At 37.1% G+C, this 25,619-nt stretch overlaps 1 protein-coding gene across 2 annotated transcripts in view; it reads right to left on the bottom strand.

Moving 5' to 3' along the window:
• Positions 1 to 20,400, bottom strand: part of Avl9 (AVL9 cell migration associated) — a 51,848-nt gene extending 31,448 nt beyond the window's left edge. Inside the window, exons 1-7 of one of the 2 annotated variants that reach the window (XM_063233864.1) lie at positions 20,122 to 20,400; positions 17,724 to 17,840; positions 9,839 to 9,959; positions 7,449 to 7,534; positions 3,971 to 4,042; positions 1,286 to 1,375; positions 109 to 175 (exon numbers count right to left, since the gene is read on the bottom strand). In XM_063233864.1, coding sequence (XP_063089934.1) covers positions 109 to 175; positions 1,286 to 1,375; positions 3,971 to 4,042; positions 7,449 to 7,534; positions 9,839 to 9,959; positions 17,724 to 17,738 — 451 coding nt within the window. In that variant the 5' untranslated portion in view covers positions 17,739 to 17,840; positions 20,122 to 20,400. The remainder of the gene's footprint in view (positions 1 to 108; positions 176 to 1,285; positions 1,376 to 3,970; positions 4,043 to 7,448; positions 7,535 to 9,838; positions 9,960 to 17,723; positions 17,841 to 20,121) is intronic. The other variant, XM_063233863.1, reaches the window with a different exon arrangement.
• Between the last annotated feature and the right edge of the window lie 5,219 nt (positions 20,401 to 25,619).

Here is a 25,619-nt window from a genome sequence, read left to right as displayed (position 1 = left end):
CAAAAAAATTCATGCCCCCCAAAGACATGAATTCTGATCATGACATTTTACATGCAACTCAGCTGAACAGAAAAGACAGTTTCTCTGACTTGTACAGAAGTTACTTACCAAGATACACTTGGGATCCTTCTAACGAAGTTCCTCCCAAGGAACTATTCATATGTTCATAAAGTTCCTATAAAACATTGAATTTAGATCATTTTTGATACTGAATTAGAAACACGATCAGAAAACAGACGATTCTTGGCTTGAGGCAGTTTATTTTGCTAGATACTCAACTCAGAAACAATTAAGCCTTCTCTGAAACTGCCAGTTTCCAGCACTCATTTCCTACTTTCCTGACATGAATTGTATCACAAGAGAGCTGGGCAAAAGTCAGAGAACTTAGGGATTCCTTTTCTCCCTCCTCATTTCTTGCTAACCTCACTAGATACATTCACAAATCAGTATGAATTTATTAGGATAAATTCCCTGGCTTCCTCACTAGATTCCTACCTACCCCACTGTCACCAGCATCTGGAAGAGAACCAGAATGCGCACACTGAGAACAGTGTTCAGAAAAACATGTCTCTGCCATTAAGAAAATAACCATGTGGTTTCTCTAGTTCAAGTTATTAGGAACTAGGAACTAATAAACACACTGTGCAGCTTCTTTGTAAAATAAACAAATTTACAGAAAGAATGCCATAGCAAAAAGGCTATTATTCACTAAGAAAAACATGTAAGTTATTTACAATCATTATTTCCTAAAATAGTTTGGCTAAATTTATGTTTACTTTATTTTTGGTTTTTTGAAAGGGTCTCACTATGTAGTTTGGCCTTCAATTCACTATGTAGCCCAGGTTGCCTTGAACTCTTGGCAATCCTCCAGCATCAGCCTCCTGAGTGCTGGGATTATAGGCACTCACTACTATGCCTGGTTTGGTTGAATTTAGAAGTATCCTGGCAGAGTCATGGTCCTTCTATGTTTTAATATAAATGGATTTTCAAAGAATGTCTTTTTAAAATTTTTTTTGGTGATATTGGGGATTGAATTTAGAGGTTTCATACTCAACTATATCCTCAGGCCTGTTTTTTGAGACTAAGTTGCCCAGGCTGGGTTTGAACTTGCAATTTTCCTGCCTCAGCTTCTCAGTGCTGGGGTTACAGTCATCCATCATCATGTCCAGTTAAGAATGTCTTTCTTAAGCTTATAAATGATTGTCCTTCACAGAATTAGACAAGATTTACTTGATTAATTAATCTATCTTTAGCCAAATATATCTATAAAGGAATATAAAGTTACCTTTAGAATAGAAATTTGGGAAAAGTCCTTCTCTTCAAAATATGCATGTGTAATGAGCTGAAGTTTTGCTTGAAGTAAGCCATAAAGAGGCTTAAAGGAAGAGAAATTATCATTAGGTTGATAAATAGTAGCAACAACAACCACCCCTAACAGCTTTTTAATTTATAGAAGCCAGGGAGGAAAAAAAAATGAGTAACTGTCAACGTTCGGGGCCTTGTTACTCACGGATGGCAGCTGACATCATCTGTTTTAACTCTTGGGCTAAGCTGGGAGGTGCTCAGTACCCTAGTAATATCAACACTCAGCTTCCTGGGCCTGGTCCATCAGTCTGCTACAATCCCTGGATATTCAACCTGTCCACATTTGCTTGCCAACAAGACAGTATGACTTTTTGTTTTGTTTTTGAGATACACTCTCACTGTGTAGCCCTGGCTGGCCCCAATCTCAAGATCCTCCTGCCTCAGCCTCCAGAATGATAGGTGTACTGCCCAGTTGATAGTGTACTAATATGGCTGTTTTAAGGATTAAATAACAAGTGAAAGCACTCAGTAGAGTACCTTTGCTAATGTTTTTCTTATTTCTCTTTAGGATTATATACAATTAGTTTTAAAAAGTAACACTGGGGGCTGGGGATGTAGCTCAATGGCACAAGTGCTTGCCTGGCAAGCACTAGGTTTTGAGTTCTAACCCCAGTACAAAACAACAACAAAAAAGTAGTAACACTGGAATACTTTTCTCCCCAATATTCCTGGTAATTATGCATTACTACCATCTAAATGTAAATCCATTATATTTTTACATATAGACTACAATGCACTATGAACAATCAATCAGTCTTTCTGAATGAGTTCTTTGTATCCCTGTGTCTGAGATAGATAAAACTAGGTTTCATCCCACTTTTATCACTGATATCTTTGAAAATTACTATTTCTCTTAAGTATGTCTTTATTAATCAAATGGGAATTGTAAATATATCTCAATGTTGTTATGAAAATAACAACTATATAATATATAAAAAGTGCTAGCATAGAACAACTGACACAGAAATGGCTTCTGTTAGGATTATAATTGCCTTTCAAAACATGATTACTCAGGGACACAAGGTGCTTGCTTTCATATCTGAGTCTCAGGCTTTTGTCTCTAACCTAACATAAAACAGTAATTTACTGATATACATTGGTACAGGAGATCGAACTCACGACCATGCACTTGCAAGGCAGGTGCTTGTGCTACTGAGCTAAATCCCCAGCCCTAGGATTTCCTTCTAGAAACTGTATAGAAATCACATTAGCAATCTATCAATTTTCGGGTAGCAGGGGTTTTTTCCCCCTTCTTTTTGAGCTTATTTTGTAGCCTAAGCTGGCCTCAAATTTGTAACAATTCTCCTGCCTCTGCCTCCTGAGTGCTGGATTGCAGGCATGTGTTACTATGCCTGGCTGGCAGGGTGTTTTAGAACAATTTTTTAGGAAAATATATTCTTGTCCTATTTATCATCTTGAAGAAATATTCTGATTCTCAAAAAGCTTATAAAAGCTCTCTTATAAAAGCTTGCAGTATTAAATTACTATTATTTTTATTACTGAGTTTTTCAGCTTAGTTAATAAAGACCAAAACCAAAAAAACTTGCAAAACTCAATTATGCAAAGTACATTTAAATTGCCTGTAGATATAGGAAAATGGGTAATTCCCAAAGAAATAATTAAAACCTATATACATTTAGTGACTAGATTTAAAAAACATATTCTCAATTTTGATTTAAATTAATTAGAGTAATAGCTAATATGGTAATCATATATACCTAAGACAATATGATACAAATCTAGATTATTTCTCATAAAGGGGATTGTGGGGATTATATTTCACATGCAAAACTAAGGCATTTAATGTTACTGCACTATGAAAATCAAAGAATGTCAGTTATTTTCTTTTTTTCTTTTTGTCTTTTTCATTTTTATCAATACGGGGGATCGAACTCATGACCGCCTGCTTGCAAGGCAGGTGCTTATGCCGCTGAGCTAAATCCCCAGCCCCCAGTTATTTTCTTTTTAAAAATGATCATGTATTTGTATCAACTTATACCTGGAAGAAACACAATTTTGAAGTATTACTGTAGTACAATTTCACCATTTCCTCTCCTTGAACATTTAAAAAAAATTTTTTTTTTTTCTTTTTGGTACTGGGAATCAAACTCAGGACCCCTGTGCTTGCCAGGCAGTTGATTTTGCCACTGAGCTATAATCCCGGCCAACATTTTAAAATTTAAAGAGCATGCCAAGGCCAAAATTTTTCACTAAAATAGTCACTGATTTCTTCTATGTTATTGATAAAATCTGAGTGACTGTGTTTAAATCTTAACTATTACTTATCCAAAGTCTTGAAAACAAAACAAAAATAGACACATGAAAAGTATTAGATGCCTCATTTTAGTCTCATGTCAACCAGCTCACTATATGATCAAGGGTCAACCTCCTCCTTACAACCTATTAAAAATCCTTCCTTTTTACTTAGTTTTGGAAAAAAGTGCAAAAACAATGAAACTACCAAAAGGCAAAGGGGAAAAGGAAATGCTAGAGCATAAATAATAAGCTTCTAATTTTAACGATTAGTCTCTTTAATCTCTTTAATGTTTTATTCTCAAATAAAAATCTGTTTACTATTACATGAAAGAATTAGTTGGTCTCTTACCAGCTTGCTTAGAACACAGACACTTTTCTGAACTGTCTCTCTGGTGATATCGGCTTGCCTTACTTTCAATGCCTATGATCAACAAATAGACACTATTACAATATTTCATGGCAATATGTAGAAAATATATTTTTCAATAGGAAAACAGCTTTTAAAAAGACATTTTTTGCACTTAAGTTCAATTCAAAGATATTTACTGAGGTTCTCAGAAAATATTTATCAAATGAATAATGGTACTATGTTCCCAAAGTTGTGGTAGACACTGGTGAAGAACAATTGCTACTTGCAAGGAATTTACAGTGGAGACTGCTTTCTATACAAGTCACAACACCCAAGTCAACCATTCAGTGTAAACCAATCATTGATGATTCTGGCTTTAAAAAAAGTGAACTGTTCAGAGATCAGTATTTCTGGTAAGAAGGGCCTAGTTTAAGAGACGGTTGTCTCTCCAGAATGGAAGACCTATCAGACAGAGTTTTAAATTAAACACACTATATAAGGCTGGAGTACATCCTGGAAGACTTGTGTAACAGTCCAGGGCGGTACTCATAACTTCTCAGTGATTGAGGATGGTAGGTGTTATGGCTTCTGTCTAGATGTGCCCCAAAGCCTTATGCACTCATAGCTGGGCCTTCGGGGAGGTGACTGGATCCAGGGTGTGTGAACGAAGATTAAGGATGTTTGATACTAAATTACTCCACTGATTGGGTTAGCAGAATTCTGAGTGTGGATAATGGGAAGGCCCACCCTGCCTGTGGTTAGCACCAACCAAAAGGCTGGTAGACAAAATGGGATAAAAGGGACAGAAGAACAGCAGGCTGCTTGTTGTTACTGCCTCCTGCCTGCCCTGCCATGAGCTGTTTCTCTGTGATGCCCCTATGCTATGCCATCTGGCCTTAGACCCAACAGATTATGGACTGAAAGAAACCTCTATAAGCTGTGGGCTGAAATAAACTTTTCCTTCTTTAACTTGTGGGTGTCAGGTACTGTGTCTCAGCAACCAGAAAAGTAACTGAGACACCATGTGACCTTTCCGCAGGTCTCTGCTAGTAGAAACAAGCCTTGATATGGTTCATTTCAGATAAGGTTGTGAAGGAAGTAAAAATGATTTTTCCTGACACTTACTTGATCTGCCCAGAGGACCAAAGGTCTTAAACTGGTCGTTAAATTAGGTCAAGAATACAGACCTGCTCTTGAGTGGATCCATCCACTATATCCTACCTTCATTCAAGGGAATTAAAGACTTTCTCATAGTCTCTAGTTCTTTTTTTATGTCTGGTATATCTATTCAGTTTCTCAGATATAGCCAAAAGAACTTGAAGCAGTGGGCAACTCTCATATACTCTAGAGTGGGTCAGATTGAGAGACTAGAGACAATATATAAAAGCTACACAGGGCACGTTGTAATGATAACAGCTGTGAGGTTAAGATAAATTTGGAAGAAATAATTTTACTAGTACTTATGTGATCTATGAAGGATAAGAAGAAGTACAGCCAATTTCTAAGAAAGGGTAGCAATTCAATTTATTTCACATATAAAGATAACAGTATGTGAAGAGATCAATGCACAGAATTTTTTTTTTTTTGTCTTTTTCTTTTTTATTGGTACGGGGGATCGAACTCACGACTGCCTGCTTGCAAGGCAGGCGCTTATGTCACTGAGCTAAATCCCCAGCCCCAATGCACAAAATTTTAAGCTAATTTATTTTCAGATTTCTTATATTTTTAATTTTTAATTATTTCCTGTTTTACTGAAGCATAACTGATAAAAGACTGTGTTTACTTAAGATGTATCTGATAATGAGATTTAATATCTTTACTTTTAGATTGTACTCATACAGACAAATAAACTGATTTTGGTTATCTTGGAACATACACTTGTAATTCACTCAGAAAAAGTTCAGAGGAAAAAAACCACACAAACAGAGCATGCATGGTAGAACATTAAGAACTGCTGAATTTCCATCATGAGTATGTACGTGTTTGTTGTATCATTCTTGTGATAAATCTGTGTGTTTGAAATTTTCATTATAAAGTCCCTAGAACAAACAGTCTTTGGTAAACCACTTAGGACCCCTTCTGTCTCTCTCCCAGATAGAAACTTTCTTTTCTCAATAAAGATATTCTGCTCTTAAAAAAAATAAAAGAAGAAATTTTCATTATAAAGTTAGAAGAAAATGAATACAGATTTACTAAGTTAACTGTCCACCCAAAGAAGTTTCTGAACATAATGACTAGCCAGGCTCTAGTTTTAGATACTAATTCTAAAGAGGAAAAATGAAACATATATTTGAGAAAAAAACAAAAAAGCCCTCAGTTAATTGTAGTTAAAAACTATTGTTCTAGAGCTGTGGTTTTTAATTCTGATTATGCATTAGAACGACCTGATGTTCAGCATCAAGTCAGGGAAGCACCATCCTAGTGCTCAAAGCTACTTGCTGATTCCCACTTGGAGCCAAAAGCTGAGAACTACTTACTACTTTAGAATATCTCCCATTAATTTGTCCTGGGCTCCTGTTCTGAGACCAACTGACCAGACAACTACAGAGTTTAAACACAGTACCTGAGCTTTGGATACTAAAGAGACCCACAATCAATTAACTAATAGTAAACTGGAACTAACTGGCTGGTTGAATGGCCAGACTGTGGCCAAGTAGACTGGTTTCTGTCTCACCTCTATCTGCTAAGAATGCTACCTAATCATGATCTTGGCAGGAGTTCTCAGAATCTCCTGGTTCCATGAGTTGCCCAATTTGTGAACTGTTTTTGTTTTGTTTTGCTCAAATAAACACTAAAGTTAACTGATATCAGGAAATGCTAAGGTTTAGATAGTTGTCCCTAGTTTGCATGCTATGGGGAGGTGCTAGAACTTACAAGGGTAGAGCCTCACTGGAGGAAGTCAGGTCATTCCGGGCTGCCTTTGCAGTACATCCTGGGACCCCAGCGCCTTCTTACATTGCTTCTTGCCACCCTGAGGTGAATAGCCTCCTCTGTCATGCACTCCAACACCAATGCATTCCCTGACCCCAAGCCCAAAGCAAGTAACCATGGACTGGAACCACGGAAATCACTAAGCCAAGATAAACCTTTTGTCCTAAAAGCTGATTGCCTCAGGTACTTTGTCACATGATGGAAAGTTGACAAATGTATCAAATACTAGAAATAGAAAAGTGAAAGAAAATACGAAACTTTAACACAGAACTTCAAAGACAAATGGATAACATAGAGATCACTAAAAACAATGCATAAAACATATACTATATAATCATAGATACTAATGCCAATTTATAAAAATTTAGCATGAATAAATCAGTTCTATAGGAGTAACAGTTACAAACTGTTTATAAAAATCTAAACATCTAAAATCTGAAAAACAGACACCACATGAAAAATACAAACTATGCATTTCCACAAATGACCAACACTTAAAAAAGGATTTTTCAGTTTTTCTCTTGTTGTGCACTATTAGCTATCATACCTTGGCTTCAATTTGTCGATAGCAGGAGATACCGTATACTGTGTCTCCATTTCCATCTCTGGGTGGCAAGTGAAAAAATACACTATCTAAAAGATACACAGGAAAATATCAATATTGAGGTGAATTACTCTTATTAATAATGAAACCTGAAGTTACAATAATGCAATCATTAACACAAAATGATGACATATCAAGGAACCCATGCCATCCTTATGCCCAGCATCACAACCACTGGTTTCTTAGAATTCCTCTCAATGCCTTGCAACATAATCCAGGTCAAGTAACCCAAGAGGATGAACTATAACAGGTTAAACTGAGGGTTAGCTACAGAAAATATGTACAGAGGATTGTTTCACATTGAAAGAAAGCAGAGTGTCATAAAAACCAATGGCAACATGTGAATCTTGAATACATCCAAGAAATTTTGGGGGTAACTGGGGAAATCTGCACATAGACTGGCTGTTAGATGGTGTTACGGAATTACTGTCAAATCTCTTAGGTATGATAATGATCTTATTCTTAGGAGATGCGTGTTAAGTATTTAGAGCTGAAGTGCCTCACTGTTTCCAACTGACTTTAAAACAGTACAAACTGTACACATAAAATCTGGGCCAGGGGTTTAGCTCAGTGGCACAAGTGCCTCACTGGCTCGTGCAAGGTTGTGAGTTCAATCCCCAGTACCAAAAAAAAAAAAAAAAAAAAAAAAAAAAAAAGTCTACATTCTTCATTTATAGATGATTCATTTCTAGATGTCCCCAAAGCCTCTTTCACTCATAGGTAGGGTTTTTGGGAAGTGACTGGATCAAGGGGAAATAACATTCACCAGTAGATTAGCTCACAGATGAGTTAATAGCTCAGTGTGGTGTTGGGAGATGAAATCTGGTCAAAGGCAGTGGTTTCTAGGAGGCATGGCCTGGAAAGGTCTGTCTTCTTTCCTCTTTCCCTATTTTAATTCTTTGCTTCCTGCCATGCCATAAGCTGTTTCTCCTCTGTTAATGCCTTTCCACCATGCCACCCTGCCTTGGAACCAGCCAAATATGGACTGAAACTTTTACAAATTGTAAGCCAAAATAAACTCTTCTTCCTTTAAATTGTGACTGTCAGGTATTACATCTAGTGATGAAAGGTAACTGTAAGAATTCACTATGATCAATTCAATTATTCTGTATTTTTGAAAACTTCTGTAACAAAAAGGGAGAGAAAAGATTTCTGGGGCTCTAATGCCTATATTTAAATTGCACAGGATCAATTTCATTTACTTCATGAAACAGTTATTAAATATTGCATGGGTGGGGCAAGGATTTAGCTCAGTGGCATATAAGTGCCTGCCTGGCATGTGCGAGGTTCTGAGTTCAATCTCAAATACCAAAAAGAAAAAAATTGCATTAGGAAAACAGGTCAATCAAGGAAACTATAATTGGGTAGTCTCCAATACCATGGCAGGATACTGCCCTTCATGAAGTCTAGCAAGTACTCATTTATGAGATAGAGGAAGGCTCTGCATGAACCTCACAGCATTGTTTTCTCTGAGCACTGACACTGGTTTCAGAGGTAGAGAAACAATTGCAGCTGCTAGCAGGTAGGTGCTGGGGTACCAATCCCAGGAAGCCTAGGGCTAGCACTCAAGTGAGTGGCTGGTACAAAGAGCCTTTGCGGACTGGGGATTTAGCTCAGCGGCATAAGCGCCTGCCTTGCAAGCAGGCAGTTGTGAGTTCAATCCCTGGTACCGATAAAAAGGAAAAGACAAAAAAAAAAAAGAGCCTTTCCTTTTTACTTCTGAGAGGAGTTGACAGAATAACTGTAAGAAGTATCTCTAGCAACAGCCATCATGCTTTGGACTTACTTAGCTACAGTTGCTATCGGAGGTGACTAAAGATTGCCACCTATAGCCAATGTATTCACTGGTGAGTCCTTAGTACATGACTAGTCTTCCCCAAACAGTATTTTTTTTGCTGTGACACTGTGGTTTGAATCCAGGGAGCACTGAGCTATCCACTGCACCCGTTTTTATTTTTAGATAGGGTCTTGCTAAGTTGTTCAGATTGGCCTTGAACTTGTGATTCTCCTGCCTTATCCTCCCAAATGGCTGGCATTATAGGCATGTGCCACATTTGGCTAGTACATCGATATTTTAAAAATAGTTACAATAACTAAAGGCATTTCTTTTACCAAAGTATTTAGAATCTTTAGCTAATTTTTATTCTTTATTTTACTAGTGTATGTTTGTGATGCATAATAAATTCATTTATCATGGGAAATCAGTACATACACATATCACATCTTGATCCTTTTACTTTCCCCTACCTGCCCTTCTTCCCTCCTGGCTGCCCCTCATCCCCAGATCTTTAAAAAATGGCACCTACTAATTGTTCCACTATCTCATCACATACCTTCCTGGTAGTTGTGTGCGCCATCTGGTAAGGCAAGGAAGGGCAAATATTTCCATTCTTCAGGTAAAGTGTGGCTGTCATGTCCATCTCCTGGAATCAGGGGTGGGTAAGAAAATTCAACCTGAAATGGTGAGAAATGTTAGTTGACAAGTGGGTAATTAAAGGAACCATCTAGTCTTGATAGGCAAAAATGTTTTAAAACCCTGAGTGACAGATGTGGGGATAAGCCACACCTACTGATGCCCTCTGACATTAGTAGCAAATCTATGGCACAGAAGAGGAAAAAGAAAAAGCAGGAGAGCTTTAAGCCTTTTCTACTTTCTCACTTAAGCGTTTTTAGTTGAAACTCAAAACTCTGTGTCATAAACTGTAATAAATAGAAGTGCAGATACTACATATACTCCAAGAATTGTATGAGTAAAATTAAGGCTTTTCTATACTTAACTCGGGACCAGAGTCCTTATAATGGTCTCTTTCTTTCTTTCTCTCTTTGTACTGGGGATCGAACTCACAACCTCGCTCTTGCCTTTAACGCAAATGCTTATAACAGTTTCTTTTGGAAAATGTGTTTAGAATTTCAAACAGCCCACTTTTGAAACACAATTCATTCATATACTGTAGACTGCCTACACTGTGCTGGCAGTGTTCTAGAATTTTTGTTTTCTGCTGGTAAATTTGCTAATCAAGTTCAAAATGGTTACAGAAACGCCTATGTTTTTCATATATGCAACAATTTGAACAACTATATAGTATTACTTTGTTTAATGGATCCTCTTGAACATTGTCCTAGTTTTTAACATTATAAAGTTATTCAAGTACGTGTGGGAAAAACAGAGAAAAAAAATACATATATATATATTTTTCTTCATTCATTTTTTGAGCCGGTTCCTAGAACAAAGCTCCCTTGAATTTCTGACTGAGATGGAGGTAGCCAACTGCACCTCCAAGGGGGAACCACAGCTACATAGTTTACCTGAATGGCTCTCCCTGCAGCTGTATGTGAAGTGTCTATACAGCTGTACATGGCAGCCCTACGAATGAGAAAAATCACTGACAAAACTAATGTTAGGTCCTCTGAGATTAATAAATATTCAGACAAATTACTGTCCAGTATTAAACAGTGAAAGTTCACCACTTAAAATCTAAGTTACACTGGGAATCAAAGATGCTGTCTGGTAGTGCATTAACACGTACCACCGCCACCGAGGCATTAAATGTTCCCCCAAAGGACAACTATTACTACGTTATGCAAATCTCAGGTATCGCCCCTTATGTAGCCAATATGCTTGTGACCAAATGTACTCTGATTCCAATTATTTCACATATTCACACTACTACAAAGAGAGAAGGGAGAGAGAAAAGACAATTACTGATTTCTAAACAATGAAAACTCAGGCCAGATGTGGTGACACAAACCAGTAATCCCTGCACTCAGCAGGCTGAGGCAGGAGGATTGTCATGAGTTCAAGGCAAGCGTAGGCAACCTCATGAATTCAGGGCCAGCCTAAACTACATAGTAAGATTCTGTTTTAAAAAACAAACCAAAACTAAAACTCCCCCTGCAAAGAAGAAAAAAGTCTAACAAAGATACTATAATAATTATACAATACTATATAATACTAAAATAAAAATGGCAATTTTTCTACATGCTAAATGAACTATCCAAGAATTCTGTTTGTCCTCTAAAAGTAGCAAAAATTAACACATGGCATTTTCACAATTTACAAATCAAGCCAGATCTCATTTACTTTGTTCTCTGGAAAAAAGACTGAAAAAACAACAAAGAGTAACTGCAAACCCAACACAATAACAAAAACTGTTGCCGATTACAAATTAGTTTGTTTTAAAATTAATGGATATCGGGGGCTGGGGATTTAGCTCAGTGGCATAAGCACCTGCCTTGCAAGCAGGCAGTCGTTGAGTTCGATCACCGGTACCGATAAAAAGTTAAAAAATAAATAAATAAATAAAATAAATGGATATACAAAACTTAGTTTAAACCACTTGCTTTTATGTATTTAACTAAATAAAAGGATGTTTCTGTAATTTTCCTCCCTGGAATTAAAAAGCAAGTTTATTGTCCATATTGCTTAAGAGACAATACTTAGATTATGAATATGAAGATAAATAATACGCATTTTAACTTAAATGAAATTTGTTTTCTCTGACTGAAAATCCAGTTATTTTTTTCACAGTTAAATTAGAATCATATCAACTTTATGATACAAAAGAACATAGCATTTTGCTAGTGTCAATAGTTATATAATATGAAAAATTTTATTGGTTTGTCAGGAACTAAAATTAATACTTTTTGCTTGCCACTTTAAAAATCATTATAAATTTGCAAGAGTATGCATGTTTATTAACATGAAATAGTATATATATACAACTATAAATCATGCTCCTTTTCAAGAATTAGTTCTACAAAGGGAAAATCTTTATATACAAAAAGCAATATGGAGAAACTCTTATTAATAAGGATTCACCTCCATTAACTTAATGCCTAGAAATAGGTTGTGAAAAAAACAGCACTGTTATAGGGATTTAGAATTAACTGAAATATCAGATTTTATAGATAATACAAAAATATGAAATGCCTTCAAATATGGAGTTAATGTAGCTTGATTTGTGAGTTATGTCAGACAAGTAACTTTCAGTAATCTGAGATTGCTGAGTTTTGGCGAGAACTTATTTTATATAAAACTAGATAGCTTCAAATGTGCTTAATTATGAGCCCTTATTTAAAAGGAAAAAGCAGTTTGAAAGATCTTAAATATGTGTAACTTACTAGGATTTTCTATGCTAATGAAATTAGAACTCCTATATTATCCTGGGTTCCCAGTAAAATAAATCTGGTTATGTAGCACAAATGTGTATAGTTAGAGGGAGAATACACCAACTTTTACAGACTTAAGTCTGATAATTAAACACTGGAAACCCCATGCCCACCATAGAAGCATGGGTAAATAAATCTTGGTGTATTTACATAGTGGAACACTTTACAGCAACCTCTGGCACAAGCAGCGTAAGTTGGAACAGTGAAGTGACCCAGGAGGGGCACAGACCAGAACCTCTGCAGGCTGATACATATACATATTCTTGATCTGGACAGCTATTGCATATACACACAAAGAAACTGATTCAGCTGGACCCTTGAGTTTCATAAGCTTTATTGTGAAGAAGAAAAAGGAGAAAAAAAAGAGAAAGAAGAGGAAAAAGAGAGCAATAAATGAGAAAAGGCAGAAGCTGAAACTGGCATAGTAACTATTGGATATATAGTTTCAGCAGTGACAAGTAACTGCTGACATCTCCATCATCTCTCTTTCTGATGGGCTATCAAAAGTCTAACTGAGTCAGATGCATGTACAAAGCACTTTATGTTAAAATAAACCAAGAAGGTGAGGGATATAGCTCAGTGGCCCAGTACCTGCCTAGCAAGCAGGAGGTCTTGAGTTCACTTCCCGTACCAACAACAAACAAACAAAAATAAAATAACCCAAGAATGTCACAGTACAAGTGACATTTGCTATGAAGACAGGGTCACCCAGCCAGACCAATTTATGGCCAGTACATTGTTACAAAATTCATTTTAATAAGAGCTCCATTAAAAAAAAATATGACTAAGATGTAGGCTACACTTAAGAAAAAAGCTGCAAAGATTTAGCCACACTAGTATTCTTTGCAGTACTATTCAAATAATAAAAACTGGGATGCCACCTAAACATCTAAGGCAGGCCATAAAACAGTATTCAGTCATAGATAATGGTATGATACATTTTAGAAAAAAAATATTTTCATATAAAAATAACAGACAGGATATTCATCAAGGTGTAAAACAGCAGCTCTCTCTAGGATACAGGAATTTTAGTGTTTTCTTCTTTTTTTGCTTTTCTGTAATCCTCAATGTTCTACAACAGTGAATGAATATTACTTCCAATCATAAACGTTTTCAAAAACAGCTGATATATGATTTAAGCATTATTGAAACTATCAGTTTAGATATCATCCTCTGAAGATATCTTAAGAGGCAACCAGAGTTTTTAATGGCATTTTGTGTCTTAGCCAGATTGTACACAGGGAAAGCAAAACAAAATAAAACTAAACAAAAGAACATGACATAACTCAACTACAAAAACACAAACAAAAAACAATCTACATGTAACAAAGGATCTGAATTGCAATTAGAAAGCGAAGGTTACAAAATATATAATAAGCATCTTACTAGGGGTCAAAGATTTCAGCCAAGGAAGATAATTAGGTACTTTCACACTAGCTGGAATGATAAGACAAATAAATTTGCTAATGTTTTAAAATTTCCCATTATTAAAGTTGATATCCACTCTGCTTCCATGATACCACAGCCTGAATCAAATGTTTTCACTAATGTTAGTATCCAAGCCCCTGCAAGTTAACTCACTTAGCAAAACTATGGCTCAAACTAGGGTGGGGAGGGAAGATCTCCACCAAAATATTAAGTTTAAAATGCAAAAGTAGGGGCTGGGGATTTAGCTCAGCGGCATAAGTGCCTGCCTTGCAAGCAGGCAGTCGTGAGTTCGATCCCCGGTACTGATAAAAAGGAAAAAGACATAAAAAAAATGCAAAAGTAACACAAGGGGCTAGAAAATGTAATCTTTCAGGATAAAATTTCTTTAAAACTAGTAGCTATAAAGAACTTCAAGAAGTTGTTCTTTCCTAATTGCGAATCTTCCAAAGTTTTGTTCTTTCTGTTCCAAAGTCCTCCTTCAACAAGAATTACAAACTCTTTGGAATTTTCTACACTGTCACCACAGGACTTCAATAGTAGGTGCCAAAACAAGAGGTTTTTGGGAGAGCCAGCTGTCACCAAAATCTGAATGGGCCAGGCTTGAGTACAGCAGTGCTACTCTAGCATAAAACATTTCCCCTAATCTCAACTAATCCCTGATTTGCAATGCAACCTCCTGCTAGTAATGGGACCATTCCCAGGCACTCACTCAGGCCAAAGGCATTTCCTTCCCTGCATCCCATTACTTTGGGCACTCTCTAACTGCTGTTAAATTCAGCTCATTTATTGATTTATTTTTTTGGGTCTTTTTGCTTTTTATCGGTACCGGGGATCGAACTCACGACTGCCTGCTTGCAAGGCAGGCGCTTATGCTGCTGAGCTAAATCCCAGCCCCTGAGTTCTCGTTTATTTTTAATTCTGCTCTTCTGAGAAGTCTGGCAAACAAGTTACTCAAGAAGTTTCATTTAAGAATTAAAACTACGGGGCTGGAGATTTAGCTCAGCGGCATAAGCGCCTGCCTTGCAAGCAGGCAGTCATGAATTTGATCCCTGGTACCGATAAAAACAAAAAAGACAAAAAAAAAAAAAAAGAATTAAAACTGCAAGATGTGCACACAACTACAAACTCAATCGGAATAGTGGTAAAAAATCAAGTAGTAATGCCAACTTTCTATGACAGTGGTAGTGAATGGCACACATGCCATTGTGTTTTTAAAACAAAAGATGTTAATGTTTAAATTTTTTCTAAACTAAAATCTCAGTATTCAAGTTTAACTGCAGAGTTGGCACTTTGACATGAAGTAGATTTCAGGTTGCAGTTTGGCACTTGGTCCTAAAAGACTCACCATCACTCTTCTATGACATCACTTTGGAGAATAATTGTTACCTCTCAATTTGAGGGCTTAAAATAATTCCAGTCTAGCCAAGTGCAGTGGTGCATGTCTGTAATCTCAGCACTTTACATAATAGATAGAGGAGGAAGACTGTCTAGAGTTTGAGGCTAGCCTGGGCTACCTATAGTGAGTTCAAAGCCAACCTGAAATACATAGTGAGACTTTGTCTCGACCTCCACTTCCCAAAAGTTCCAGACTAAAGCAGGTGTGGTGGTGCACACCTGTAATTTATGCATTTGGGAGGTGCAGGCAGGAGGATTACTATGAATTTGAGACCAGTGTGGGCTACATGGTGAGTTCAAGGCCAGCCAGAATTACATAGCGACACCCTGTTCCACCTACCCCTATGCCAGTGTATCAGTAAATGAGCTTATCTGATATATATTTGATTGTATTATTTAGCAAAAATTATGCTGACTTGTCAAATACAATTTCTATACTGGAACAAAACTGTAATGCACAATCCATAACTAGCAAATTTACTATAGAGAAGGCACATATAAATCATTTCATGTGAAAAATTCTAACTTCAGGTAAGTTTTTGATAAAGAATCCTGCTAAATGGTTGAATTTTTAAAAATTAATTAAGACTTGGAAGGGATAACTATTTCAAAACTATTTTGAATATCACAGTAGTACTTTAAGTCACTTCAAATCTTACAAATATTAAGCATACTTATAAACTGGAAGTCACCACTAGAATCCAGCATGTTATGTATAGGAGAATGTATAGAGAATTTATTTCCACAAGTTATTTCCCCGCAAAATGAACTGATACAGTTAACAGATGTTCATTTTAATTTAAATGAAGAAATTTTTTACTTAAAATATATCCGACGATTTCAAAAGTTGAAAAAATTCAGAAAAGATGAACAAACATTTTATACCAGCCTATGTATTGGATCAACAAACTACTAGAAGATGGCTTTCATTTTGTGGTATATGTGAGATGACAAGACAAATCAAATTTAGCCAAGCTGACTGTTCAAAGAGAGTATTTTAAACATAAGCTTTATCTCAGTTCACTCTAAAGAAACAGATTCAGGGGCTGGGGATTTAGCTCAGCGGCATAAGCACCTGCCTTGCAAGCAGGCGGTCGTGAGTTCGATCCCCGGTACCGATAAAAAGGAAAAAGACAAAAAAAAAAAAAAAAAAAAAAAAAAAAAAAAGAAACAGATTCAGGTACTGGAATTTTCCTTAGAATAATCTCAGGACAAGGCAAGAACTGGTTATCTACCTGACCAGGGCCATTCTGAATACGTTTAAGAGCAGCCTAACAAAGCATACTCCCAAGTTAAAACCATCTGAAGTCTGAGTCACCATCCAATGAACTAAGCATTTATAATCCTTTACACCTGGAATAAAACCTTGAAATTGAGAAGGAAGTAACTGATTACTCTATCCTGGGGAAATTAAATAATTAGAACCTCTGATAATATCTAACATACTGGTTAAAATGAATAGCAGTGTCTATGACCTATTCTGAGTTACACATGAAAGTGTGCGCTTGGATTTTGAAGTTGTAGGACATCTAAGAAGACACTAGTATGCAGAAATGGAAAGATTCTTTAAGACTCATACCCAGGAGACTTTATAGTTCACTGGTTTTATAATGTTCCTTTCTATCTGGTTAAAAAAAAATCAACATTGTCCTTAATATTTCACAAAAACTAAAGCATATTTTATCTACAGAACCAGGTTCTTTGTGCTTCATTTTCTGCTACACTAAAGGTGTAATTTTTAAAAGCTGAATACCCTGATTAACTAAACATTATATGCTATAACATGAGCAAAGACAAATAGTATCAAGTATGCAAAAAAGGACAGTGATTAAAAAAAAAACCCAAGCAAAAAAAAAACTCCAAGTAGTAATATGTACATGTAACTACTCTCCAAGATTACTGTAAACTGTTGCATAAATTGCAAACATGTACAAATTAAAAATTTACAAGTAAAACATTTTAAAGCTGCAATAATAAATCAAGAGGCTTTTGAACAGTCTCATCTTTCATTTGAATGTGTCAGATTCTTTTGTACTCTCTTCCTTTCTATTAATAATCCACATCGAACAGTATATTTTTAAAAATTTGCCATTGTCTTTGTTGAAGTATCACTTGGATTACAATAACAACTAGAACAAGGAATGTATTGATTTTCCAGGAGCCTACAACCTAAGAATGCAATTAAAAGAAACATATATTGTTTAAACCTGGTATGGTGTTACACACCTGTAATCCCAGCATTCGGGTGACTGAGGCAGGAGGATCGCTACAAATTCGAGGTCAGCCTGGGCAATACAATGAGCTCAAAACCAGTCTGAACTGCACAGAAAGATCTTGTCATCCCTGTTACCAGTAAAAAAAAAAAAAAAAAAAAAAAAAAGAATGAAAGACAGACTGTTTCACGGGTATAGCTTTGGGGGATAATGAAAAAGTTGAGTATTAAGAATGTGACAATTGGGGCTGGGGATTTAGCTCAGCGGCGTAAGTGCCTGCCTTGCAAGTGTGTGGTCGTGAGTTGGATCCCTGGTACCAATAAAAAATGAAAAAGACAAAAAAAAAAAAAAAAAAGGACAATTACACGATATGGTAAAAAAAATTATTATTATTATTTTTTAAAAGAGAAATGTAGAAAATCTCTGTGATCCCAGTACTTTGGAAGGTTGAAGCAGGTGGACTGCAGGTTCAAATCCCACCCAGACAACTTTCACGTCTTTCTCAAAATTCAAAAAATAGGGAAGAGGTGCTGGGAATGTAGCTCAATGAGAAGGTCTGAGTTCAATCTCCAGTACTGAAAGAAAAAAAAAAAGTAAATGCAACAACTAGTGAGCTGGCTGTGTAAGTCAGCTTCTCCGAGCATCCAGGGACTGATGTAGAAATTTAAGGGAGCCATATCTTAAAGGATTGCTGCCAGGTCTAAAATTTTCATAAAGTACTTGGTAGAGGAAATTGAGAAGTAAAGAAAAATTATGCTACTTGGACTTGCTGGAGGTCATGGGTGCTGGGATGCCATAATGTTATCCAGGTTTCCAGACTTCCAGGACAGTGTTCTTTTTACACAACCAGTCCCTTTTACTCCAGAGCTGAAACCAAAAGCCAGACAAAAACAGACAAACGCCACAGTACCCAGGGTCTACTTAGCCACAAGACCCTCTGTCATTTTGCAATCTGCAGTTCAGCTTTCTCTAATTTCTAAGCAGTACTGCATGCTGTTTCTTGTCTAAAAATATAAATTACATTACCTTTATCAATGAAGCAGGTAGAAAACCACCTTAACTCTCAGATGACAGAAAAATTAGAGATTTTTATCCTGTCTCCTGCCAGTATAGGTAATTTTTTTTTATCCAAAGCTCCATTCAATAGGGTTCTCAAGTAGGGTGATTTCAGGGTTATTTTGCAGAACAACCTCAACAGTATCATTTTACCCCCTTTTCACTTGCAATTACTTCCCTTATAGCCAAAGGAATTTATAAAGTACTAAATTCACACACATGAAGTTTTAAGCAGGGCACCTATAATCTCAGCATTTAGGAGACTGGGCCAGACAGATAGCAACATATTTAAAGACAGCCTGGAGTACCTAGTGAATTCAAGTCCAGCTGGAACTACATAAAAACAAAAAACAAGAAAAAAACAAATACCAACAAACCACCCCCTCCTCAAACCAAACAAACACGAATTTTAAAGTACTGAAAACCTTTGAGTATCACACTGAACAATGCTACTTCCTCTTTGGTATTTTTCTATACTATTTTTACCTGAGGTATGAAGAATATATCTTAAAGCAGATTTTTGAATACACACAATGATCTTTTCATGCCCTTCACTACTTTTCTGTTATCTTCTAATGAACTGAGTTTCTGCCAATAATTCCTCTAAAATATTATTTTCTGTGAAAGGCAAGAAAACCAAATGTCACTTTACCTAGCGATAGTAGTCAGTATTTTCAATTCCAATGTACTGTTCACTAGCACATTTATATGACATCACTGGCTTCCAATGTTTGCTCACTCATTATTAAATAATTCTGCTTCTCTATTGTTCCTTTGCCTTCAATACACACATTGCAAATATTCCATTTCAGATGTTGTGAGTTAAGATATCTATTGATACATTTTACTTGACGAATACACTTCCTTCGTTATTGATCCTAGGTGGTCAAATATCCCCGAAGCAAGCCCTGGCCCGTACAGAACAGCACAGGGAAGGCGGGGGAGCGGCCCTTGGGGCTCAACTCCAATCCAGATCCGGGCTCCAGGATCCACAAGGAAGCTGGTTCCTGGAGGCGCCATCTACGCGCGACCGACCCGAAGCTCTGCAGGAAGCCTCCGCGCCCGCAGCCTTGAACAATTGCAATTGTGGGTTTTTCTCCCCCAAGATCCCCATTCTTTTTTTTTTTTTTTTTTTTTTTTTGTCTTTTTCATTTTTATCGGTACCGGGGATTGAACTCACAACCGTCTGCTTGCAAGGCAGGTGCTTATGCCGCTGAGCTAAACCCCCAGCCCCAAGATCCCCATTCTTGACAGACACAATTCTGCGGAGACAGGCGGGATGGGAACGGACACTCGCTCCCCGCACCGAATCCTCAGGGGCAGAAAAGGAAGGGCGTGGCGGGGCCCGCGCTCACCTGGCAGCCCTTCTTGTGGTGGAAGCCGACCACCACGATGTGCAGCACAGGCCCGCGGGGCGCGCCGTCGCCGCCGCGCTCAGTCGACTCCATGGGCCCGCACCGCGACGACACGAGCCCCGAGCCGGTGGCTGAGGCCCGAGAGTGGCGTCCTGCAGGTGTCAGCCGGAGAGCCACATGAGGGCCGCTCCGGGGGCCGCAGCAGGCAGAGCAGCCCCCTTCGCAGCCGCTGTTCTTCCGTCAGCCGCCTCTACAACTTCCGGGTGTCACCTGACTCGGCGGCGGTGGGCCGCGCGGGGGCGGGACCTAGGCTTAGGGGCGGGGCTTGGAGAGGAGAGGTCGGGGGAGGGGCGAGGGATATGGGGCGTGGCCTACGGAGCGGGGCGGGGTTAAAGAACTCGAGGTTGGGGGCCAGGGGTGTTTTGGGGTCCTGGGGTGCACGGGATTGGGGGGCGGAGCCTCGGGTGCTGGGTCCATCTTGTTGCTTTTTCTGCGGGTACTGTATTAAATCGCCTCCTTTTTCTTTGTTATTTCTTGTTCCTTTTTGTTTTGTCTTGTCTTTTTTGAGACAGGGTCTCGCCATGCAGTTCAGGCTGGCCTTGGGCTAACTGGTCTTGAACTTGCAAACGATTCTTTTATCTCAGCCTCCCAAATGCTGGGATTACCCGAGTGCACCGCCACCCCCGGCTCTTCCTCCTTCCTCTTTTTTCAGCTTTCCTCTTTAAATGTCTCTGTTCCTCCGATTCCTTCTCCTCGGGCTTGGGGGTCTCTCATGGAGTCTGTTGTCGAGGTTGTGTATTTCTGTCTTCACCTCCAAATCGTTTCGGTAGCCGAAAGTTCGCTTTTGTTTCATAAAGGATTTTTTAAATCTAAATTTAAAAATATAGGCGTTTGGAAGTGATTTAAGGCCTGCAGCAGAATGTCCTTGGGAGTTAGATGGGGACCTGTTATTCTAGTTTTGCAATTTAAAAAAAAATATTATTTTCATTCCATCTTTTCCTTTTTTACTATGGTCAGCACGAAATACGTGGGTCTGTTATCACTAAGGTTTTTAATTCCTTTATTGATTGTTTTATTTAAATTTTAAAAAGCGATGTATGTCTTATCAATTTAAAGTGACCAACAAGTCTTATGCAGCGTTTTGAAATAAACGAGTACGAAGATGATTGCTTCAAACTATGATCACTGGCCTTGAAGTTTATCTTGACAAACAGCTTATATCAAGTATAGGTACTCTTAGCATTTTATATTTTCTGCTGGTGGTCTTGAAATATAACTAAAATGCCTCCATTTTAATCTACGCATAATGGAGAAAAATTATAGGTATCCTGAATCAAGTTTAATTTGTGTGGTTCAGTGAAACTGTTTCAGTATTAATAAAAAATACTGTAGATGTCTGTAATCCCAGCACTAGAGAGGCTGAGGCAGGAGGGATTGTCAGGAGTCTGAGGCCAGCCCGGGCTGCACAAACAGTTCAAGTCCAGCGTAGACTACATAACGAGACCCTGTCTCAAAAAAAATTATTTTTGCATGTATGTGTTACCCGTCTCTTCTAGTATTGTAATATTCTTGGCAATGGCTCAGAATTTTGTGAAACTATACTATTTTCCATGTACAGAATATGTTGGCTCTGTTTCTTCATATGTTACTTATCTGGTATGTTAACTACTTTATGTCTTAAATATTTTCTTGATGTAACATGACTCATATTTCCATAAAGTCTAACTGAGCACTTTCTTGAAAAAGTTGTCTGAACAGAACCGTTTAGAACTCTGTAGTGAGCATCAGTTAATTCCTTATGCAGCAGATCCAGTAACAACTTTACAAATACCTATTTTGTACCTAGAGCTTTCACTTGATTAACTCATGTATTCATAGCTATATGCTTAAATGTTTAAAAAATATATCATTTCAAATAATACTATAGCTAGGCATGGTGGCACATGCATGCCTGTAATGTCAGTACTCTGAGAGGCTGAGGCAGAGGATCACAAATTCAAACCCCGGCCTGGGCAACTTCATAACTTAGAGACTGAGTCATAAGTAAATAAACAAATAAATAAATAGGGTTGAGATGTAGCTCAGTGTGAAGGCAGGCCCAGTGTTCAATTCCCAGCAATGGAATAAACAAATAAGATAATGCGATAAACAAGAAGATATAGAAATTGGTAGAGATTGTGAAAAGGGGGATTTTCAGGATTGTTCCTATTTCTAAATACACAGCCTGGCCCAGTTAACAGTGTAGAATTTCTTTACCTTAGTTTTAAAATGAATTGTATTAATGTAGAACTAATTCATTAGTAGTAGGTAGTCCACAAGGACAAATGTCTGTTTGAAAAAAATAGAAACTTTTCTAGCTTTAAAAAGTGAACTGAAGGAAATTATCAAGACTGGAAACACTAGTTTTAGGTAGCTGACTGCTTTTCTGGATCGTTTAAATTTTTTTTTATTTTTTCAAATTCATTGTATTAAAAGATGACTCTTATTTCGAAAGGAAGCTTTTAGCTGTATTTATGTGATGACTGACATTTACCTTGAGGGGGAAAATTAGAAATGCTTTCTGAACACAATAATTGAAGAGCCTCTTCTAATTAAATACATTTTATGATGAATTATAAATTCTATTCATGTCTGCTTGGTTAAAAATGCTAAAGGGAGAAAATTTCTGAGATGTAAAGCTACGACAGATTTTCAAGTTTATTAAAATTCTATGTGACATTGGACTATTGTTTCTTTTTATGTCTTGCCTCAAGAAAGAACACAGTGAAATAAAACATTCCCATCCTTCAATCCTTATTTTATTAATGCCACTGCATAAATGAATTACCTATTGTACATTTTTTGAGTGTAAAGAGTTTTTAAGTTTCTTTGGTGTTTCCCTGGTGTTGAAAATTGCTGATGTTCATTTTATTCTTTAATGGAAAACTTAAAAAGTAAGTATTTTTAAAAAATAATTGAGAAGGGGCCTTGCTAAGTTGCCCAGGCTGGCCTTGAACTCAAAATCGCCCACAGTCTCCTGAGTACTGGATTATGTGGGTGTACCACTTAGCATAGCTGGCTTTGACTTTCTTAAAGTGTATTTTTCTGATTTTTGAACATTGGTAAGAATTTGGTTCACGTTATAGTATAGTGAACATAAACTAGAAATAAGGATAGAGAAGAAAACCAAATCGCTAAATAGGCTTTGCAAATCAATGTATTATTTCATATTTATGAAAATTAAAGGGAATGTTCATGGGTTTGAATGAGATATAGTGAATTCAGAGAAAATTTATTATGCCTTAGAGTACACTTGGAAATTATGGCAAACACAGTGAGTTAAACAAAAGGTTGCTGCCTCAAAATGGTCTATGTCTGGTTATAAAAACAAGAGAAATTTGAAGCCAGCTAGTAATACTATCTTTTTTTTTCTTTTTTATCAGTACCAGGGATTGCACTCATGACCATCTGCTTGCAAGGCAGGTGCTTATGCCACTGAGCTAAATCCCCAGCCCCTAGTAATGCTATCTCTATGCAGCTCCTACTGTAAGTCAATCATAATGTTAGGTATTAAGAAGCAAAGATAATTTAAATAATAATAGCTTGTGTTTCATAGGGTTTACTATGTGCCAGGTCTAGTGCTTACTACTTCATTGATTATCTCATTTAATTTCACAATAAATGTACAAGTAGTTATCCTCATTTTTCTCAATGAGTAAATTGATACTTTAAAAGCTTAAACAATTTCCCCATAAATTAAATAAATTAAAAGGAATTGTGATGGAGTTGAAATTTGAATGAAAGTAATTTAATTCAGAACCAATAAATTTAATCAATATACTCTACTGTTTTTCAATTTTCTTGGTCTTGAGGAACTCAGTGTTCTGAGGAGAGATTACTTAGTTGAATAATGAAAAGAAAATACACTGAAAATGTCCTGAGAGCTGTTAGCAATACTGCCTGACGATGAAAGAGTTCAAATTGTCAGAGTCGGAGTAAGTGTCGTATTTGAGCACAGTTGTGAAGGATGAGCAAGGTTTTATTGGGACTTGGGTTGTGAGAAGAATATCATAAAGTAAAAATCACTGAAGTTATATTTATACACTGAGTTATTAAGGAAATACATTTGGGGAGAGGAGGGTTTTATGCTTTACTGGAAGTATATAAAATTTAAATAAAAAGTCAACAATAGAGGGTTGGAGGTACACCAAATGCATAGTGTTCCCTTTACTTGAAAGGCCGCTCTTGCCTCTTCTAACTTAATTCTTTCTTATTCACTCCAAGACTAGATACCTATCAATTCCTTTATGAATCTTCTCAGGTTATTCATGAATTCTGAATAGAGGCAATTTCGTCACGATACTTGCTGTTGTAATCAGGGTTTGCAAGGAAAGGTCAATATAGCTCAGTTTTTAGAGGTTTCAGCCCTTAATTGACTGGTTCTAAGGCAGGGTGGTGTGGCAAAGGGGCAACTGTTCATGGAGGCAGAACATACCAAAAGCAACAACTGAACCTTAATACTGTCTGCCTGCTCCTTTTATTCTCTTATCTAGGCTGCTGGGATTTCGGGTGGTGCCAATCCTATCATCGGATTGATACAGCAATCACTCATCCCTCATGCTAGCATTACACCACAAATCAATCACATACTCTAGATTCAGCCACCTCCAAAAAAAGGCCCACCTAAAACTGCATGAGGTTTTGGAGGGATATTTAGACCCAAACCATAACACTTGCCTGATAATGCACTTGTAAAGATTACTTAGAAGCATAAATGTTCTAGATTCTATTTGATACTTAGTATTTATGGAATCTTGTCCCTCTCCCAAAAAACTAGGACTGGGTCAAAATTTTAAAAATGTACTCCTCTAGGATCCCCGAAGCTACCAATTATTTTATTATTATTATTGTTTTTTATGGTTCCTTGAAAAATGAAGTTTGTATATTTATTTCTTGCATTTTTTTGAGAGAAGACCTTTTCTAATCTGCATTGCTATTTGCCAAACTGTTGGATAAACAACATGTAACAAACACGTATTTGTTTAACGAAGATACCTGGGTATCTACCAGTCCCTTATTGTTGGGATGGTGTTTTGTACTTTCTCATGTTTATACTGTTTAGCTTTAAGTTCTTAGTAGCAAATATAACACGGACCGAAGAAGAGTTTACTTTCTATCCTTTTTGTAACGGAAGTGCAAAGCATGATTTTTACAAATGACATCCACATATAGGGCGACATCTTGTGGAAATAACCTATACATTTTAAACTAGAATCATAAAAAAAGATAAATTATAGTAGTAGAAAATTGAAAGATTTAAATCTCTAGCATGGGTTTTTTTCTTTTTCTTTTTTAAATGATGGTTGTGGTTTCAGTCCTCTGGATTTAGCAGCAGCAGAAAAGGAATTAAGAAAAGGAATAGTTTTTGCAGAACTAGCAGTGTGGCGAGTCGGAAACACGAACTAAGAATTGATTTTACCGTTAAGAAAACGATCGTGGCTTGAGACGAGACGCAACTT

The sequence above is a fragment of the Cavia porcellus genome, unplaced genomic scaffold (genome assembly GCF_034190915.1).
Source record: "Cavia porcellus strain 051 isolate PalLab524CR breed Dunkin Hartley unplaced genomic scaffold, mCavPor4.1 scaffold_23, whole genome shotgun sequence".
Taxonomy (NCBI): Eukaryota; Metazoa; Chordata; class Mammalia; order Rodentia; family Caviidae; genus Cavia; species Cavia porcellus.
The sequence above is the reverse complement of the archived record's forward strand: the minus strand, read 5'-3'. Positions and strand labels throughout refer to the sequence as shown.